Genomic DNA, 19,130 nt, shown 5'->3' with positions numbered 1-19,130 from the left:
AAACAAGCAACAGCTGCCTTAAGTGAGCCCCAAGCCTGGTATTAGCAGCAGCCAGCCTAGATTCACAGCTTGGCTTCACCTAGGAATCTCCAAGCCCAGCACAAGTAGCAGCCACTTCAGCTTGCTTTAGAGCTCAGGCAGGGTGGCTCTGGGCGAAACACAGGAGAGGGCTGAACTTGATCTCCAACACCTGACAAACTGCAGGGCCAGTGCACCCTGTGGATAGCCATAGACCATGTTTGTAGCGTCACCACCCTGACCCTGCACAGCTGATCCTCCACAGAGAGTGGAAGTTAGTAGTCAGTGGTCACAGCAAATTCTTGCAGCTAACTAACCGGGTAAATCCCTCCCATTGATCTGCCAGCAGCAACCAAGGCTCAGCTATAAGGGGAGCGTTTACTCAAAAATGGCATACCTTGAGTACCCAGCTTGGGTGATAGGGGAGGCTGTGTCATTGGATCCTATAGGACATCTGCTACATTAGGCCACACTCTCCAAGCATTAGACTCCAAGACACAGAGTCAAGGCAGCTCGACCTAATATACATAGAAACAAACACAAGGAGGCTGCTGAACGAGGAGGCAGAGAAACATGGCACAAATGAAAGAACAGTCCAAAACTCCAGAAAAAGAACTAAACAAAATGGAGGTAGGTAATTTAACAGAAGCAGAGTTCAAAACACTGATTATAAGGATGCTCAAGGAACTTAGTGAGGATCTCAGACACATAAAACAGATCTAGTCAGAAACGAAGGATATACTAATTGAGATAAAGAACAATTTACAGGGAAACAACAGCAGAATGGATGAAGCAGAGAATCAAAGGAATGGTTTGGAACATAAAGAAACAAAACACAACTGCATGGAACAACAAGAAAAAAGAATCCAAAAAAAAAAAATGAGGTTAGTAAAAGCAGCCTCTGGGACAACTTCAAGCATTCCAACATTCACATCATATGGATGCCAGAAGGAGAAGAGAAAGAGGAAGAAGTTGGAAATCTATTTGAAAAAATAAGGAAAGAAAACTTCCCTAATTTGGTGAAGGAAATAAACATGCAAGTCCAGGAAGCACAGAGAATCCCAAACAAGATGGATGCAAAGAGGCCCACTCCAAGAGAGAGCATAATTAAAATGCTTAAGGTTAAAGATAGAGAATCTTAAAAGCATCAAGAGAAAAGAAGTTAGTTACTTATAGGGGAGTACCCATAACACTGTCAGCTGATTTCTCAAAAGAAACCTTGCAGGTTAGAAGCTATTTGCAAAAAAATATTCAAAGAGATAAAAAGCAAAGACCTACAACCAAGATTACTCTACCCCGCAAAGCTATCATTTAGAATTGCAGTGTAGATAAAGAATTTCCCAGACAAGAAAAAAACTAAAGGAGTTCTTCATCACCAAACCATTATTATATGAAACGTAAAAGGGACTTATTTAAGAAAAAGAAGATCAAAACTATGAACAATAAATAAAATGGCAGTACATACATATCTATCAACAGTTGAATCTAAAAAACAAACAAGAAGAACAGAGATGGAATAATGGGTATGGAGAGGGTTTTGATGGTTGCCAGATGGAAGGGAGATATGGTGGAATGGGTAAAAAGGTGATGGGATTAAGAAGACAAATAGGTAGTTACAGAATAACCATGGCTATGTAAAGTACAGTATAGGGAATGGAGAAGTTAAAAGAATTTATAGGCGTGGCCCTCGGACATGAACAGTGGTGTGGGGATGGACTGAGGGTGTGGGTTGTGCTTGGTGGAGGGGGGCAAAAGGGGAAGAGTTAGGACAACTGTAATAGCATAATCAATAAAATACATTTTTTTTTTTTTAAAAAAAGCACAGGGTGAGCCCTGGCTGGCATAGCTCAGTGGATTGAGTGTGGGCTGCGAACCAAAGCATCGCAGGTTCGATTCCCAGTCAGGGCACATGCTTGGGTTGCAGGCCATGGCCCCCAACAACTGCACATTGATGTTTCTCTCTCTCTCTTTCTCCCTCCCTTCCCTCTCTAAAAATAAATAAATAAAATCTTTTTAAAAAAGTCTTTAAAAAAAAGCACAGGCTGATAAGCCTAATATATTCTTTCTGAGGATATTCCTCAGAAAATATTAAATCAAATTAGCAGGCTGGAATTTATGAAAACAAAAACTAATGCCATGAAAATAATTGCTTTTATAATCTAATCAAAATTTCTTGCTGCGTCTACATATCCACGGTATTTAAACTGTTACTTTTTAGGAATCCGTTTTATAATTTAGAAAGTCCTTACCTGAATTTTTAGGTCTAAGCATACTTTTTACTGAAGGATGGGGACACAAAGGCAGACTATCTTGCCATTAAGTTTTTTTTAATATATTTTATTGATTATGCTATTACAGTTGTCCCATTTCCTCCCTTTACTCCCCTCCACCCTGTACACCCTCTCCTACCCATATCCCCCTCTTTAGTCATGTCCATGTGTCATACTTATAAGTTCTTTAGCTTCTACATTTCCCATACTATTCTTACCCTCCCCCTATCTATTTTCAACCTACATTCTATGCTACTTATTCTCTATACCTTTTCCCCCTCTCTCCTCCTCCCACCCCCCTGCTGCTAACCCTCCATGTGATCTCCATTTCTGTGGTTCTGTTCCTGTTCTAGTTGTTTGCTTAGTTTCTTTTGGTTTTTGCTTTAGGTGTGGTTGTTCATAATTGTGAGTTTGCTGTCCTTTTACTATACATGTTTTTTCTTTATCTTCTTTTCTTAGATAAATCCCTTTAACATTTCATAAAATAAGGGCTTGGTGATGATGAACTCCTTTAACTTGACCTTATCTGAGAAGCACTTTATCTGCCCTTCCATTAAGTTTTTAAAATAATAGCTTAATTGAGATATACTTTGCATACCATTCAATTCAACGTTCTTTTTAAAGTGTACATTTTAGTGGTTTTAATATATTTAGAACATTTTCACTACCACCCCCCCTCCAAACTCCCCATTCCCTCCTCTTCATAGCCTCGGGCAACCATTAACTTTTAGTAACTTTTTAGTTTAACATTAATTTTTAGTTCAGTTAAATATTGTGTTTGCTCTTTACAAGGCCCTGTGCTAGGTATTGGGTTAGACCTTTTTGACATCTTTGGATATTCTAAGTGAAAATTACTGTAGGCACATGTTTGTATCTGCCCTGTACTTAACTTTTTTCCTAAATTAGTTTTCCAATTTTTGTTTCTCATCATTTTTCTATTTTCTTTTGGGGAAACCTCTAATTTATTCTTTGGGCCAGTGATTTTCAACCTTTTTCATCTCATGGTCTGTATAAAATAATTACTAAAACTGCAGCACATTAAAGAATATATTTAAAAAAAATTTGGTTCATTCACACCAGATGGCTATTGTATTGGATGTTGTCACTTTTTAATTAGACAATCTAAGGGAAGAGAGGTCAGGGTGCCTGACTAAATAGATGTTGCGTGTTTTGAAAATTCTTGAGGCACACTTGTTGAAAGTCGCTGCTTTAGGGCTGATCTGTATTTTTTATTATTTTGTATACTTTGATAATAACTTGAATTCTTTCTTTTAAAATATCTTTATCACCACTGATACTTTGTTCTAATGAGTGGAAAGCATTAAAGCCAATGTTGTGCAGTGCCTGGTCTCAAAGTTCATAATCTAGTAAAGAATATGAGAACTACCTACATATTTTATGTATATGACAAAATATAGTAATGGCAAACATAAAGGATTTTTCATATTCAGACCTCTTACATAAATTCAGACCTCAAAAATAGTTAACTATTTTATATAATTTAGTTGTTGGTAAAATCTCTTTGATCGGTTAGAAAAGTAATCTGAAACCCAGAGGCAGTACAGTCTCATAGTTCTGTGGCACAGCCAGATTAGTTTCTTGAAGGAATCACTCAAGATTCCTCAAAAAATAAAATAGAACTAACAAAGACATTTCAGGTATAAGGAACAGCAGAAACAAAGCTTCGGCGTATCTTTAGGAAATACATGCAGTTCATCTTGAGTATTAGAGCAAAAGGTGTGTGGCAGGGAGAACGTGAGATAAAACTGGTTTTGGAAAGATGGTAAAAGGCTTTGAAGTCCTCGAAGATACAAGAACTGGCACTTTATGAGTCGGGTAGCTGTGAGAGTTGTCTGTCTAGAGGTTACTATGTAGGAGAGCAGCAAGAGTGGGACTGGGCTTTGGGACAGTGCTTCTCAAACTAATGATGGTGAAAGGCCAGTTTTTAAAAAATTTCCAGTTTGCTTCAAATAAGTACACCTATAAAATGTAGTAAAAATGAAATACTAGAAAATGAAGAGACAAAATGTACATCTACTTTTTTTTTATTATACATTGAACAAACAAAACTTTTCTGTCAAGTTGTTAAAAAGTTTTTAAATACTTGCAGTTTCTGTATATATCAAGTCAGGGACTGGGAACAGCTGCTCACAGGCCAGCATTGGTCTGTGGACCACACTTGGCATAGCACTACTTCAAAGCGGTTAGTTTGGCATTGAGAACAATTGGGAGATGATTGCTAAATAGTTAGTGAGTTAATGAGGACTTGGACAGGTTGTTCTCAGTGTGAACTGAATAAAAGATATGGATTCCAGAGACATTTGGAAATTTAAATGAAGGCACAGGAGGTGTTTGAGATGATGTGGATTTAAGGGTGAGGAAAGAATAAAAAGATATCAATTAGTTTTCAGGTTTAAGTGGGAAAGTTAGAGTGCCAATAGCACAGAAATAGGAACTAGTTTGGGGAGAAAATGCTAAGTTTTCAACGAAAATTTACATTATAACGTTTTATCAAGGTAAACACACATACACACAGAGGGAGTCACATTTTGCACTCTCAAAAAAGCACTTGTAACTTTTTCTTTTCTTTGATTGTCACAGACTTTGAGTATGTAATTACACAAACCCATAACCAAAACATGCCCAAGAAGATTTTATACTTGTATCCTTAGTTTCATTTGTTGTTGCAGTAACTGCCGCTGGGCGCTCGGCCAGGAAACTGTGACTCCCAGGCAGTTGGAGGAGTCAGGGATACAGTTCAGCATTGCCAAAGAAATTCTATTCCAGATGGATTTGTGTGGAGCAACAGTGATATCCAATGACAAGTTAAATTAGACACAGAGGTGTTTTCTCCAACACTGTCCCAGAAGATACATGCTGTTGAGGGTCTGGTTCAGACCAAAAACAGTCTTTGAAGTTAGGTTGAAACTGTAAAAAAGAAATTTTACCAGGGACTTGAAGAAGAAATTTGTTATGTGACTTCAGGAACTAGTTGACTCAGATAGCTTTACACTTTGCAAAACGGCAACCAGTGACAGATGAGGTAATACTGCTTTGAATTGTCAGTTAAATCTCAAAACCATTGAGTTTGTTATTTACAAAATTTCAAATTTAGTAAATTGCATGTTCATGGTCCTTAAGTGTGAGAATATTAGATTCCTCTCAATGCACAATATATTAGTAGTCTCATTTTTATGATTAATATTTATGTTTATTCATATAGAATTTCTTCAGATTTCATGTCTTGCTACAGTAGGATATGATAATGAAAGCTATTACATTTGTCTTCGTGTCGAAGTCTGTGCCTGGTTTTATAGTGTTCCTGTATGTCTGCTAAAGATAAAGATTGTTTTTCTTGTTAATGCTCAGAGCTGTATCTCACAAATGACTTCGTGTGTATGGAGGAATTTCTGGCTGATAATTGCATTTTAAGGTTGGATGCTTTAGTTCAGTCGTGCTTCTTAGGGTGGCAACGTTGTACTTTATTTAAAGTAACCTTTGGGAAGTTAAGTCACAAATATATTCAAGCTGTTAGAGGGTGGAGTATGTCTCACTGGTTAATAATTTAGATAAGTGACGTAAGGAAGTGGGCATTGGCAAAATACAGTCAAGGTCTTGGAACCAATAAAAATTTTTGGATTCTCCAAGGCAAGTAGGTATGTTTTTGTTATAAATGTGTGGTGGGACAGTGATCCAGTCTTTAGTACCTAGCACTTTCTTTTGTTACAGCAAGATTAGCTTCCCTTGAAGACTATATCCTGGAGACATGCGTGGTATTTCTGACTCAAGGCTGTTTCTCCGCTGAAGTCAATGCATACTTTTAGCATTTGGATGTTTATTGTATTTGTAAATTTTAGCATAAGCTGTATTATTGCAGTTATCTATCATGTAGCTGTTTCATTTTGTCATTATAGCTTTTCTTCGGCACTTCAGATATTTGCACATGAATTAGATTGAATTTCCTATAGCCCCTTCCTCCCATGTTTTGTGGCATAAACTAGGGCAAGAACAGGAGAAATGAGAATATATGTGAGGTTTTTCCTTTTAGTTTCATAATAGAAATGAATTAGAAGGGGACATAGGAATGATTGTTTCTGTGTTAAGTTCAGGAATTGCTTCTGTGGGTGAGGGTACTTACTTTGAATGAAAATGAAAAGATAAAGGATATTTGGCAAAAGATCTTCATAGAGAAATGTCTTATTTCCTAAATTTAGTCATTGAGACTGTCTTCCCTAGCTCTGACTACTCCCTGCCAGGAAGCTTCTAGAATATTTGTCACAAAATGGTACCTGCCTTGTCGTAGGCATTTAACAAATGTGTTGATTGAATCAAGTGACTAGTCACAGAGGAAAGAGTATGATTTGGTAGATATTTAGCAGTGATTATTTTTGTAAAAAAACAATAGATTTTTGTTACTGATATGTGGATAGTTTCTTTGTGCCTTCAGTACTGATTGATGTTAGCAAATCTCTTTTCTTCCCTGACTTTCGCTGTTCCAGAAACCAGCTCACGGCATTCTTCTATCAGAATCAAAGCTGTTTATTTTATTATGTGGTCCTACATATCTCTCCTGGATTGCATCACAAGGAAGAAAAATCTTCCCAGTCATTCTTGCCTGAATTCCCACAGAATATTTTAGGCATGTCAGCTGTTTGGGCTCTGAGCAAGGATTTGATCCAGTTGGCCCCCTAGCCTGAATTGAAAGTGTGTTTGAAAAGCTAAACGTCAGTGGTAACATAGTTTCCAGAGTTAGAAACATTATTTTGTTTCTTTTACTCCTGTTGTGACTTCAAAAAGATTTATGTAACTGGGAAAAATGATAATAAAGCAGGCATATATTTGGGGTAGTGGTATGTTTAAAAAAGGTTGGGATGGGTGTCATTTATCCTCTGGTTCCTATATCTTTCAACTCTCTGTTACTCCAGCAATTTTCAACTCGTGGCCGGAGGAATTCTTAAATCATGCAACACCTGACTATTGTTGAGTCGGGGACACTGACCTCTTTTCCCTGAGAATGCCAAATAAAAAATGGCAACAGCTAACACCACAATAGCTGTCTGGTGTGAATGAATCAAAATTATACCTATTTTTTTGTTCAGATTGGCAAAAAAAAATATTCCTTGATGTGCCATAGAATTTTAGTAATTATTTTATGCATACCATGAGATGAAAAAGGTTGAAAATCGCTGTGTCACTTTCTTTTTCCCCTTTCCTCCACTACTAACCTGAGGCAAAGTAAATAGTGATTTTCCAGAAGACTAGTTTTTTTTAGGGAAAGTAAATATTTTATATAACACCTCTCAGGAATTAAGAGTTTTATAGAGCTAATCTAGTATGCATAGTACACTGTGAAGTAAGTAATGATTTTTATATTTTTCAGAAAAGTTCTGAATTCAAGGGCCAACTGATTTTAAAGTGTTAAAAACACTTCAAGTGTTTTTAAGTTAATGTTTGGTTATTTGTCTGCATATAAAATTGGCATATGCATTTTAAAACGAGAGGAAATGTTTTCTATTAAAAGTTAAAACAATAATGTGTTAGTGAAGCATTAGAAAGAAAGTCAATACCTAGATCAATGGTTTCCAAACTCTCGAGTATTTCATCAGTTAAAATATGTAACATTCATTCCTGTACATACTTACTTATAATTTATACTACCGTCCTTATTTATAGTAGAAAACATACACAAATTAGACGTTTTTAAATGATGAAATAAATATAAGTAGGAGATCTAATATTTTCCTTTTGCACCCCAGTAGAGTCTTCCGCATCCCCTGGTACAGTCAGCTCTTCTTTGGAGACTGCTGGCCTAGACATTAGTGGGCGAGCGCAACCCAGGCATCTTTATTTTAACTGGTTTCCTAGGTGATTTAAAACATTCTCATTTCTCACAGTTACTTATGAAATAAAGGCAAAGAAAAGATTTGGTATTGTGCATTCATTCAGTAATTTTGGCCACAAAGCTTATTTTCAGAAGCGATTGAAACTTATCCCAAACACCATCATGATGATGATCTACAGCTATTATATTTATAGTTTTCCCTGACCCTTCTGAAATTTGAATCAGATTGTTTCATTTCTTCAGATTCTGATCATTTGTTCTTGCCTGCAGGATAACATCCATGCTCCCATAGCATGCAAAGTCTTCATGATTTTGACATCTGTTAACCTTTTTACCTTCATAGCTTATATATATATATATACATACATATATATGTATGTATGTGTATGTATATGTGTGTGTATATATAATTGATTATGCTATTACAGTTGTCCCAATTCTTCTCCCTTTGCCCCCCTCCACCTGGTACCCCCATTCCCTCCAGCATTCCCCTCCCTTACTTCATATTCATGGGTTATGCATGTAAGTTCTTTGGCTACTTTATTTCCTATAATGTTCTTAACATCCCCATGTCTATTTTGTACCTACCAATTTGTACTTCTTAATCCCTGCACCTTTTCAAACCCCATTCTCCCCTTCCCCCTCCCAGCTGATAGCCCTCCAAATGATCTCCATATTTTCTGTTCTGTTCTGCGTGTTTGCTTAGTTTCTTTATTAGATTCAGTTATTGATACTTGTGAATTTGTTGCCATTTTAATGTTCATAGTTTTGTTCTTTTTCTTAGATAAGTCCCTTTAACATTTCATATAATAATGGCTTGGTGATGATGAATTCCCTTAGTTTTACCTTGTCTGGGAAGCACTTTATATCTGCCTTTCAATTGCTTTGCTGGATAGAGTAATCTAGGTTGTAGGTCTTTGCCTTTCATGATTTTGAATACTTCTTGTCAGTCCCTTCTTGCCTATAAAGTATCTTTTGAGAAATCAGCTGACAGTGCTGTGGGAACTCCTTTAGAGGAAACTCTCTGCTTTTCTCTTGCTGCTTTTAAGGTTTTCTATATCTTTAACCTTTGGCATTTTAATTATGATGTGTCTTGGTGTGGTTCTCTTTGGATCCAACTGGTTTGGGACTGTCTGTGCTTCCTGGACTTACATGTCTCTTTCCTTCACCAAATTAGGGAAGTTTTTCTTCATTATTTTTTTTTCAAGTAAGTTTTCAATTTCTTGCTGTTCCTCTTCTCCTTCTGGCATCCCTATGATTTTGATGTTGGCACATTTGGGAATGTCCCAGAGGCTCCTTAATCTATTCTCATTTTTTTTAGAATTCTTTTTTCTTCTTGCTTTTCTGATTGAATACTTTTTTCTTCCTTATGTTCCAAATTGTTGATTTGAATCTCTGCTTTATCCCCTCCACTGTTGGTTCCCTGTGGATTTTTCTTTATTTCACGTAATGCCACCACCTTCATTTCTGCCTGGGTCTTTTTTATGTTGTTGAAGTGCCCAATGATTTCTTTGAGTATCCTGATAACCAGTGTTTTGAACTCTGCATTTGATAGGTTCCTTATCTCCATTTCATTTAGATCATTTTCTGGAGTTTTTCTTTGTTCTTTCATTTGGGCCATATTTCTTTGTCTCAATTTGGCAGCCTTCTTGTGTATCAGGAAGAGCTGTTTGACTCCCTCTGTTTGTAATGTGGCCTTTTGTAGAAAAGACACCTGTAAATTGTGTGGGGTGGAGTCTTGGGTAGCCACCAGGGTGGGGTAACTGGCTTCACCACTTTGTGGCCCTGTGTCTCGGAGGGCTCAGAGAGGGGACAGTGCGGCTGCCTGGCCTCTGGAGATTGCCCGAGAGGAAGCTGTCTCCCTGGCACTTGCCCCCTTGCCCATCATTCCACTTTCCTTCCTTTTTCCCAAATGCCACTTGTGTCCTTCCAGCTATTGCCCTGGTGCTTAGTTCTGGGGGTGTGGGTCTGCATGAGTCCTAAGTCCTTTGTGGGTCCTTTAAGAGAAGTCTGTTGAGAATCCTGCAGTTTCTTGCATCACCCCAAACCCCGCTGGTTTTTGCAGCCAGAAGTTATGGGAACTGGTCTTCCTGGTGCTGGAACCCTGGGTTGGGTGGTCTGGTCTGAGGCTGGGATAGCTTGCTTCCAAGGTATCCTTCCCAATTTTCATCCACCACATGTGAATGTGGGACCACCTGTTCACCGCTTTTCAATGTCTCCACCCCGCTTACCTATCTGGATGAATGTGGCTTCTTTAAATCCCTGGTTGTCAGACTTCCATACAGCTCGATTTTCTGACGAATCTGGGTGAGATTTATTTTGTAGTCTAGTTGTGATTTTTTCTGTAGTTAGGTGTGGAGGTGAAGTGTGTTTACCCATACCTCCATCTTGGCCGGATGTCCTCTTCGTAGCTTTTGTTGCCCTTTTCCTCCACCCTTGTTCCTCTAGAAAACCTTACTTTGCAAAAGCAAACAGAAAAACAAAACCAAAGAAAACTACTCAGTTTCAGCCACAATAAATTCATAGTTCACTCCAAATCTTGTCCTTGCTTGGTTATTCTACCCAGATTGCCTTTGTTGCTTTGTTCTATTGGAAAACTTCTCATTGTTTAAGATTGAGCTCAGGCACCGCTTCTGGATTCTAAAGAACTGGTATTCTCCTCTCCATGATACTTTATGGCATTTACTGAATTGCTGTAAGTTATTTGCTTATAAGTCTTTCTCCTGCTAGGCTGAATTTCTCAGGGATAGAGATTCTAAGTTAAAACAGAAGTTTCATGAGGACAGTTACTCACTGCTGTAGTATAGTTCTTAACAGAAACTTAGTAGGCACTCAGTAAGTATTTTTGTTAAAGTATTTTATTTATTTTTTGAGAGAGGGAAAGGAGAGAGAAAGAGGGAGAGAAGTATCATTGTGCTAGAGAAATATTGATCAATTGTGGTTGCCTCTTACATGCTCCCATCTGCAGACCTGGCCCCCAACCCAGGCATGTGCCCTGACCAGGAATCAAATTGGCAATGTTTTGGTTCATAGGTGCTGGCTCAGTCTGCTGAGCCACACCAGCCAGAGTTCAATAAGTATTAATGTTTGTTAATACAATGTTTGTTGAATGAGTCTATATTTTTGTCTTTAGTATCTGGTACCTGGTAGCTTATATGAAGCTTTGTTTATTAAATAAATTGCATATGGATGAGTGAATGAATCATAAAATCTCAGAAATAAACGTATTTTATAGGATTATATTTTGAAAAAGAGAGCTAATTCTTGAAGTTTTGACTTCATGGTGTTTTTAGTACCAAAACACAAGAAAATCCACATGTTTTCATATAATATCTGATTTTACTGAAGGTATACAAATGATTTGAATAATTTTATTATGACTTTTCATATTGGTATTTCAATGAGAAGCTATAGAAAGTCAAATAATTATATTAAAGTTAATTTTTTTTTGTTTCAGTGTTAATTGACATATTTTTTATTCCTTTCTTCAGGGTGTTTGTGAACCGAAGTTTAGCCATGGAGAAAATAAAGTGTTTTGGTTTTGACATGGATTATACACTTGCTGGTGAGTAGCACTTTTTCATTGCTTTGGATATATTATAGTGGGTCCATAGTAGGCAATTCAGTAGACACTTTTTGATTTAATAATATATTTAGCTTCCAGAGCATCTTATTATCAAGCTGCTTCTATGAGATTTGAGAGTATTGAAATTACCAGATATCTCTGACGTTTAGTTTGTACAGATAGGTAGAACAAGTGCTAAATTAGTTTAGAGAACCTGGTAAGAAATGATGTGGTGAAATAGTATATTTGTGTATATTTGGGCACGTTTGGCTTTTATTTTATTAAGCTGTTCTTTAAGGATGGAATTTTGTGTATCTCACTCTACCACAAGGTAGACCTTCATCAGTAAATTTTAACATTATCTTTAAGACAAATGGAAACTGTGTTCATTTTTCACTGAAATGGTTGCACACATACTATGTAAAGACTTTTTAAAAACTAGAGCTGTTAGCTTTGTTCGGTGTCAAATAGACCTTAAACACTAGCACTGTGCTGCTTTTTCCTTCCTGTCTCTAAGATATATTTGAAGTAATCAATGTGTTAGTCAATAGTTGCAATGTGTTTTCAGAACTTACAAAGTTTTTGTAAAAATACTTGCAGTCTGGTACAAATGTTAATGACAGTGTCTCTTCAGTTAAAAAGAAGTGCGGATGAGGGACCGAGTTGAGCGCGTGTACACACGTGTATGTGCGTACACGTGTGTACGACTGTGACACTCAGAGAAGGAGCTTTCACAAACTTTCCCTAAAGCATGCTGCTTTTAAACACAAAAACCTTTACATTGTATAAGTTTACTTCAGGTAACTTTTATATAGCAATATTAGACAACTGACTTCTGTCTGAATTTTAATTTGTTGTTCAATTTAGGTACAAATATAAATAATATTGATGTACAAAAATGAATAGTTGTAGTCTATAGTCAGCTGCCACAGATATGGCCATGATATTTACCAAACAAGTTATGTATCAAAAATAAACACTGAGCCCTGGCTGGTATAGTTCAGTTGGTTGGAGCATCATCCTGTAACCAAAAGGTTAATGGGGTCAAAAAGTGATGAACTTTCCCCACTCAGTTATTAAGACATTCTTATTGAAATAGCTCAATAAGTATTGAAGACCTGTGCCTGACATACTTCGTTACTGAGCATTGAGATAACTATGTATATTCCCACAGAATAATGAAAAAAATGAATTTTCTTATTTAGTGAAAAAAGTCACTAAATCTTAATCTCTAAACCTGAAAAATAGCTCATTTGCTTTTTTGTTTTTTTGTACCTCACTTCATATTTTAATGATTACTCTTAGTCTGATTACTCTTACTCTTAGACTGTAATATGCTTTACTTATATAGTAGTGATTATTAACATTATCAAGTGCTTATTATAAGCCACACTCAGTGTTTTACACAGATTATTTCATATAATACATGGGCTATTTCATTTAAGTTGCATATTTAATGTTTATAAAAACTCTGTAAGGAAGATAGCATTATTGTCTTCATTTTACAGATGACACTTAAGACGTTAAGGACTTTCTTCAAGGACACTTAGCTATATGATATAGTTGAGATAAGATTCAAACCTAAGCATACATGTACAGAGTAAGTTTAAATTATCATTTGAATAATGACCATTTATAGTGAGGTATAATTTCATATCAGTTGGCTTGCCCCCTTAAACAAAGAAACGAGGACAAAGCACTTTGAAATAGTCATCTTGAGAGAGAGACTATATACTACTACAACAATTCCATGTTGGGTGAAAAACATTGTCGCTCTTCTTGTGGTAGTGCCTCCACTTCATATAGCACACAGAAAACAAGTTTATTGACTTACTACTCTCATCAATTTTCCAGAATGTTATTCATTAAATTTATCTGTGAATAACTTGGTTATTTATGAAACAAACAAACTGTATCCTTGAAGTGCTGCTGAGGACTTTTCATCAGAAAAACGTGCCATAAAGTACACAGGCAAGACTAAAAAAAGTGGGTTTTTTTTGTTTGTTTATTTGTTTGTTTTTTAACACTTGAGTATTTGAGATAAATATCCCTGGAGTAAATGCAATAGACTCACAGGGTATATTCTTGGATATATAAACTCTAGGATAAACTCTTGGATAAGAAAACTCTAGGATTTTCTTTCTGAAGCATTCTCTGAGACATTGTTTTCTCTGTACAATCTTGGGTACATCATGCCTCAGTGCAATTTATGTGTTACTTGCAGCTTGTTTACTTGCCTATAAGGGCAAAGCCTTTCTTTTTCACATTTATATTCCGTTTGCTACCTAAAGCCTAACATATAGTAGGTGCCCAGTAAATATTTATTGAATGAACAGTTAGGGTGCATACATTTTAATATATCAGTTTAAGACTGAATCATGGTACTTTACCTAGGATGTACTAATTATTCAATGACATACTTTTAAATATAAACTTACTTATAAAATTTTAATAAACATTTTTGAGGAATAAAGTTAAAACACATGCATTTTGAGTATATAAATAATGAGTTTGACAAAATACATGTTTCCTCTTGTTATCACCACCACAATCAAGGTATGTTTCCATCACTCAAAAAAGTGCCCTCATTGCCTCTTTGAAGTCAGTTCTCTCTCCTATCCCTTTTGCCCCGGGTTTTTGTTACCATAAATTAATTTGCTTTTTCCAGACGTTCATGTCAATGGAATCATGTACTGTGTACTCTTGGGCCTGGTTTCTTTGATCAGCGTAATGTTTCAGTGATTCGTTCTTGTGTCTGTCTGTAAGTAGGGCTTTGTTGTTTATTTGTATGTTTGTTTGTTTGTTAACCCCTAACATTTTAAAACGTTTTATTTTGAAATAACTTTTAGGCCTGCAGAGGAGTTGTAAAAATAATAGAGTTTGCCTTTCTCCTAATGGTAGTATCTTACTTGATCATAGTACAATTGTAAAAATTAAGAAATAGATTGAAGTGTTATTCATGTTTGGGAAGAATACCACAAAAATGATGTGCCCTTCTTAAAGAGCAATACCAGGGTGCATAATTTTGATAGGTCGTATTGCTAGTAATATTAACCCATCAATATTATGAAATTACCCCCTTTCTCTTGAAAATTTCTTTATTTTTTTGGTGGGGGAGCCAGATTATTGAGTACACCACAATTTGTTTATCTGTTGATGAATATTTGGATTGTTTCCGGTTTGAGGCTATTACAAATTAAGCTCTTGTGAGCATTGGTGTATGGGTCTTTTTGTGGATGTTTATTTTTATTTCTTCTAGGTAAACACCCAGGAGTGAAATTGCTAGATTACAGTGTTGCTCAGTGGGTTGAGTGCCAGCCTGCGAACTGAAAGGTTGCCAGTTCGCCAGTTCCATTCCCAGTCAGGGCACAAGCCTGGGTTGCAGGCCAGGTCCCCATTTGGGGGCATACAAGAGGCAACTGATGTTCTCTCACACATTAAAAATAAATTATTTTTCTTTTTAAAGAAATTGCTAAATTATATGTTTACCTTATAGGAAACTGACAAGTGGATTTTCTTTTTAAAAAGATTTTATTTATTTATTTTTAGAGAAAGGGGAAGGGAGAGAAACATCAATGTGTGATTGCCTCTCAAATGGCCCCCACCGGGGACCCAGCCTGCAACACAGGCATGTGCCCTGACTGGGAATCGAAACGGCGACCTTTTAGTTCACAGCCCTACCTTAGTCCACTGAGCCACACCAGCCAGGGCCTGACAGATGATTTTTCAAAGTAGTTATGCTATTTTAAATTCTTAACCAGAAAGCATGAAAACCCTAGTTGCTCCACTCTTCACTAACACTTGATGTTATCAGAACTTCGTATTTACGCATTTAGTGAATGAATAGTGTTATCGCACTGTGATTTTTACTTCATATTTCCCTGATAACTAGTGGTGTTTATGATCTCCATATGCTTATTAGCCATTTACATTTCTTTCATAAAGTGCCTTTTCAAATACCCATTTTTAAACTGGGTTGTTTGCCTTTTTATTGTTGAGTATAGTTCTTTATCCTGGTGATCTGCAAATTATTTACTTTATCCTTTCCAATCTGTATATCTTTATATCTTATTTTATTAAAACATTTTTTTGGGCTAATTGCAGTGGCATTTTAAATCTTAGTACCATGTTGAATAGAGGTGTTGAGAATAACCTCTTTGCTATGTTCTTGATCTTAGAGAGTGTTCAGTTTTTCCACTATTAAAAATGCTGTTGTAGGGTTTTTGTGTTTGTTTTTTTTTTATCAGGTTGAGGCAGTTCCCTTTTAATCTTAGTTTTTTAGGAGTTTATTTTTAGCATGAGTAAGTGCTTCATTTCATCAAATACTTTGCTCCCTCTATTGATTTTTTTTAACTCTGTTAAAAGGGTGAATTACGTATTTGATAGAATTAACTGAATTTGATAGACTTAATGAAGCCACCTAAGCTATGAGTTATTTTTGTGGGAAGATGTTAAATACATACATTCAACATTTAAATATAGATCTAGGGCTAGCCAGAGTTTCTTCTTCTTCTTGTATCTGTTTTGATAATTTATATTCATTTCATCTAAATTTTAAATTTATTGGCATAAAGTTGATTATAGTAATTTTTTATTATAAGATCTGTAGTAATGTTCTCTTTCTCATTTCTGATATGGTAATTTATGTCTTTAAAAAAATTTCCTTCATTAGTCTAGCTAGAAATTTATCAATTTTATTAATTCTTCCTACCAAAGAAACTTTTGTTTCAGCAAATGCATGAGAGTGAGGGAGATATAAATGTAAATGTGACTTTAAAGTAATTATACATATGAAGTTACAACCTGTTCTCATAATTACTGACTGCAAAAAAGTAATTACTTACAAAATGAATACATTAAAGTAGTATCCAAATACTTCAGGCCCCATTATCTTTTATTTGACTTATGTTTTTTATTAGGACCTAGGCAGTAACCATTTTTGTTTTGTTACAATTTTTAAGTTTATGATTGTTTTGCTTCTCTGTTCTGTTAGCACCATTAACATTGTTTCTTATGTTAACCTACTGTTTTTCTTGTTTCAAGTGTTTATGGAAAATACCAAGTTTTGCCCTGGCTGGGTGGCTAGGTTGGTTGGAGCATCATTGTCCCATACACCAAAAGATTGTGGGTTTGATTCCTAGTCAGGGCACATAACCTATGCTGCGGGTTCAATTCCCCATTGGGGTTCACACGGGAAGCAAACGATAGATGATGTTTCTCTCTCACTTTGATGTTTATAGCTCTCTTCCTCCCCTTCTGTGTCTCTAAAATCAATTAATATATCCATGGGTGAAGATTTAAAAAAAGAGAAGATGCCAGTTTTCTGAGCAGAATGAAATATGGCACAATGCACTCCTTTGATTTTTTCCCCCTATTGACTTTAGAATTTGGGAATTCAGAGAAGAAATTACTATTTCTTTTTTTTTTTCAGTATTCAGTATATATTACCTGTTTTATAAGTAGTAGCTGTTATAATAAAGAGCTACCTTCTTCGTATAGTTACCCCTATAAAACAGAGAAGACATTCAGTAAGCACATGGTTTCTTTTATTAAGGGAATGAATAACCAATAAGCGTTAATTTTATCTGAAATGAATCGGCTATTCTGACAAACAGAATTTTGAGTGATACAGAGTTACCATAAACAGCATAGATAGATTACTAGTTTGCAGAGTTACAGTGTAGTGAAGTTGACGGTGAGCCTAGTATTGATGCATCTGAAGTATGTGGTTAGGACATCACATCTCAAATGGCAGTCATGTTTTGAATCGTATATTTATTGAGAGAGGGTGGCTACTGGCTTAGGGCTTACCTTATCATACTGTAAACTGCCTCACTTTGTTCTGAGAAAACATCTACATAGGGCTTCTCAAAGTTTTCTTTCCTTGTTTTCAAATGTGTAAAATTATATGACTTTAATGGAAGTGTGGGTTGTAATTTTGGAGATGTAAAACTATTCATAAGAAAACAGCTCTGTTTTTTGGTATTCTAGAAAATGACCACAGACCACCTCCTTTTGGGGGGAGGTGTGTTTCATGATTTGATTTGGTTTTCATTACTCACTTTTTAAAATAGTTCATATCAGTATATAAGGAAATTTGTTTTGGGTGATACCAATATTTTTGAGAATATTGTTCTTTATGTCACATATTGGGGTTGATAGAATTAGTAGTGAGTAATCATTTAGAGCTTTGATTTGTCACTAATAAACAAGAAAGTAAGACAAGCATACATACATGGACTGTTAAGAATTTTAAGCTGTATATATGCTGCAGTTATAATTTTCCAAAAGTAAACTATATAGACCTTTGGTAGAATGAAATTGGGGAGGGGTATTTTTTTGTTTTAGTTTGGTAAAAGAAATTGATGACCTTAACTGTATTTTTTTAAATTATTATGATTTGTAGTTACAGTGTTCAGTAACATAATCCACAATTCTAATGGGAACCTCATTATCTTTGTCTCATCTGAGTGCTACCTACTACCTTAAACAGTTTTTCAGAAACAATACCTTTGTCATCAGCTATCCTTGTAATTAAAGTGAGCTATGCATAGTTTATTTGGAAGATTTCTATGTAAGATTGACATTTTTATATAAAATTTAAAAAACTTGTCTAATGACATAAATTAATTTTTCTTGATTGTCTTGAACCTAAATCAATTTTAATCCTGAAATCTGCCTATAGGAGTAATGCCGCTATTGGTATTTAGCTCCTCATCTCTGTAATACTGTAGATTAACACTTTATTTTTCTAATGAGATCATGTGCATTAATTATGGTTTAACCAGTGTGTCTACTAAATACAGCTGAGTTTATTTATGAAAGTCAATGTCTGGAAATCTAGGTAATACTGAGTCTTATTTATGAGCTTTGCCACTGGCCAACTGGTGGACTACGTTTTATATAAAAAGTGATTGTCAGGCCTATTTATAATTCCTCTCTTACCCCAAATTACTTTAGCAACATTCTTTGCACATGATGTATGTTAGTGTGAACAAAAGAAATGCCAAAGCTAAAGAAAGGTTAAAAGAGTTTATTTGAGCCAAGCTTGAGGGCCAGACCCAGAAGTAAAACCTCAAAGGTTTGAGAAAATGCTTTAGGAAATAGCTGTTTTGCAGATCATTTTATACATTAGAATCAAAGGAAGAGAGGTAAGGGAGGCTTATGAAATCCTTTGGTGGCATATTAAGGAGGCAGGAGAAAGTAAAGTAGGGAAACATCTAGGATTTGATAAAAAATAAAATGGGTATTTCTTTTACATTGGCCAGTGCAGGATAGTTAACACTTAACATACATGGCTTGCAGAGGTAACATTTAACATACATGGCTTGCAGAGGTAACATTTAACATACATGGCTTGCAGAGGTAACATTTAACATACATGGCTTGCAGAGGTGTGCAGGTAAATGATAACAATGAGCAGTGCTGGGGCTGT

The 19,130-nt window shown here is 35.8% G+C and overlaps 1 protein-coding gene across 5 annotated transcripts in view; it reads left to right on the top strand.

The window, feature by feature from the left end:
* NT5C2 (5'-nucleotidase, cytosolic II) overlaps positions 1 to 19,130 on the top strand; it is a 147,609-nt gene that overhangs the window by 90,423 nt on the left and 38,056 nt on the right. For 4 of the 5 annotated variants that reach the window (XM_028511871.2, XM_036027236.1, XM_028511870.2 and 1 more), the window contains one exon: positions 11,622 to 11,695. In XM_028511871.2, the coding sequence (XP_028367672.1) occupies positions 11,622 to 11,695 (74 nt within the window). Of the gene's footprint in view, positions 1 to 5,308; positions 5,332 to 11,621; positions 11,696 to 19,130 lie in introns of those variants that run through there. The other variant, XM_036027237.1, reaches the window with a different exon arrangement.

This window comes from Phyllostomus discolor, chromosome 5 (assembly GCF_004126475.2).
Source record: "Phyllostomus discolor isolate MPI-MPIP mPhyDis1 chromosome 5, mPhyDis1.pri.v3, whole genome shotgun sequence".
In the NCBI taxonomy this organism is placed as follows: Eukaryota; Metazoa; Chordata; class Mammalia; order Chiroptera; family Phyllostomidae; genus Phyllostomus; species Phyllostomus discolor.
The sequence above is the reverse complement of the archived record's forward strand: the minus strand, read 5'-3'. Positions and strand labels throughout refer to the sequence as shown.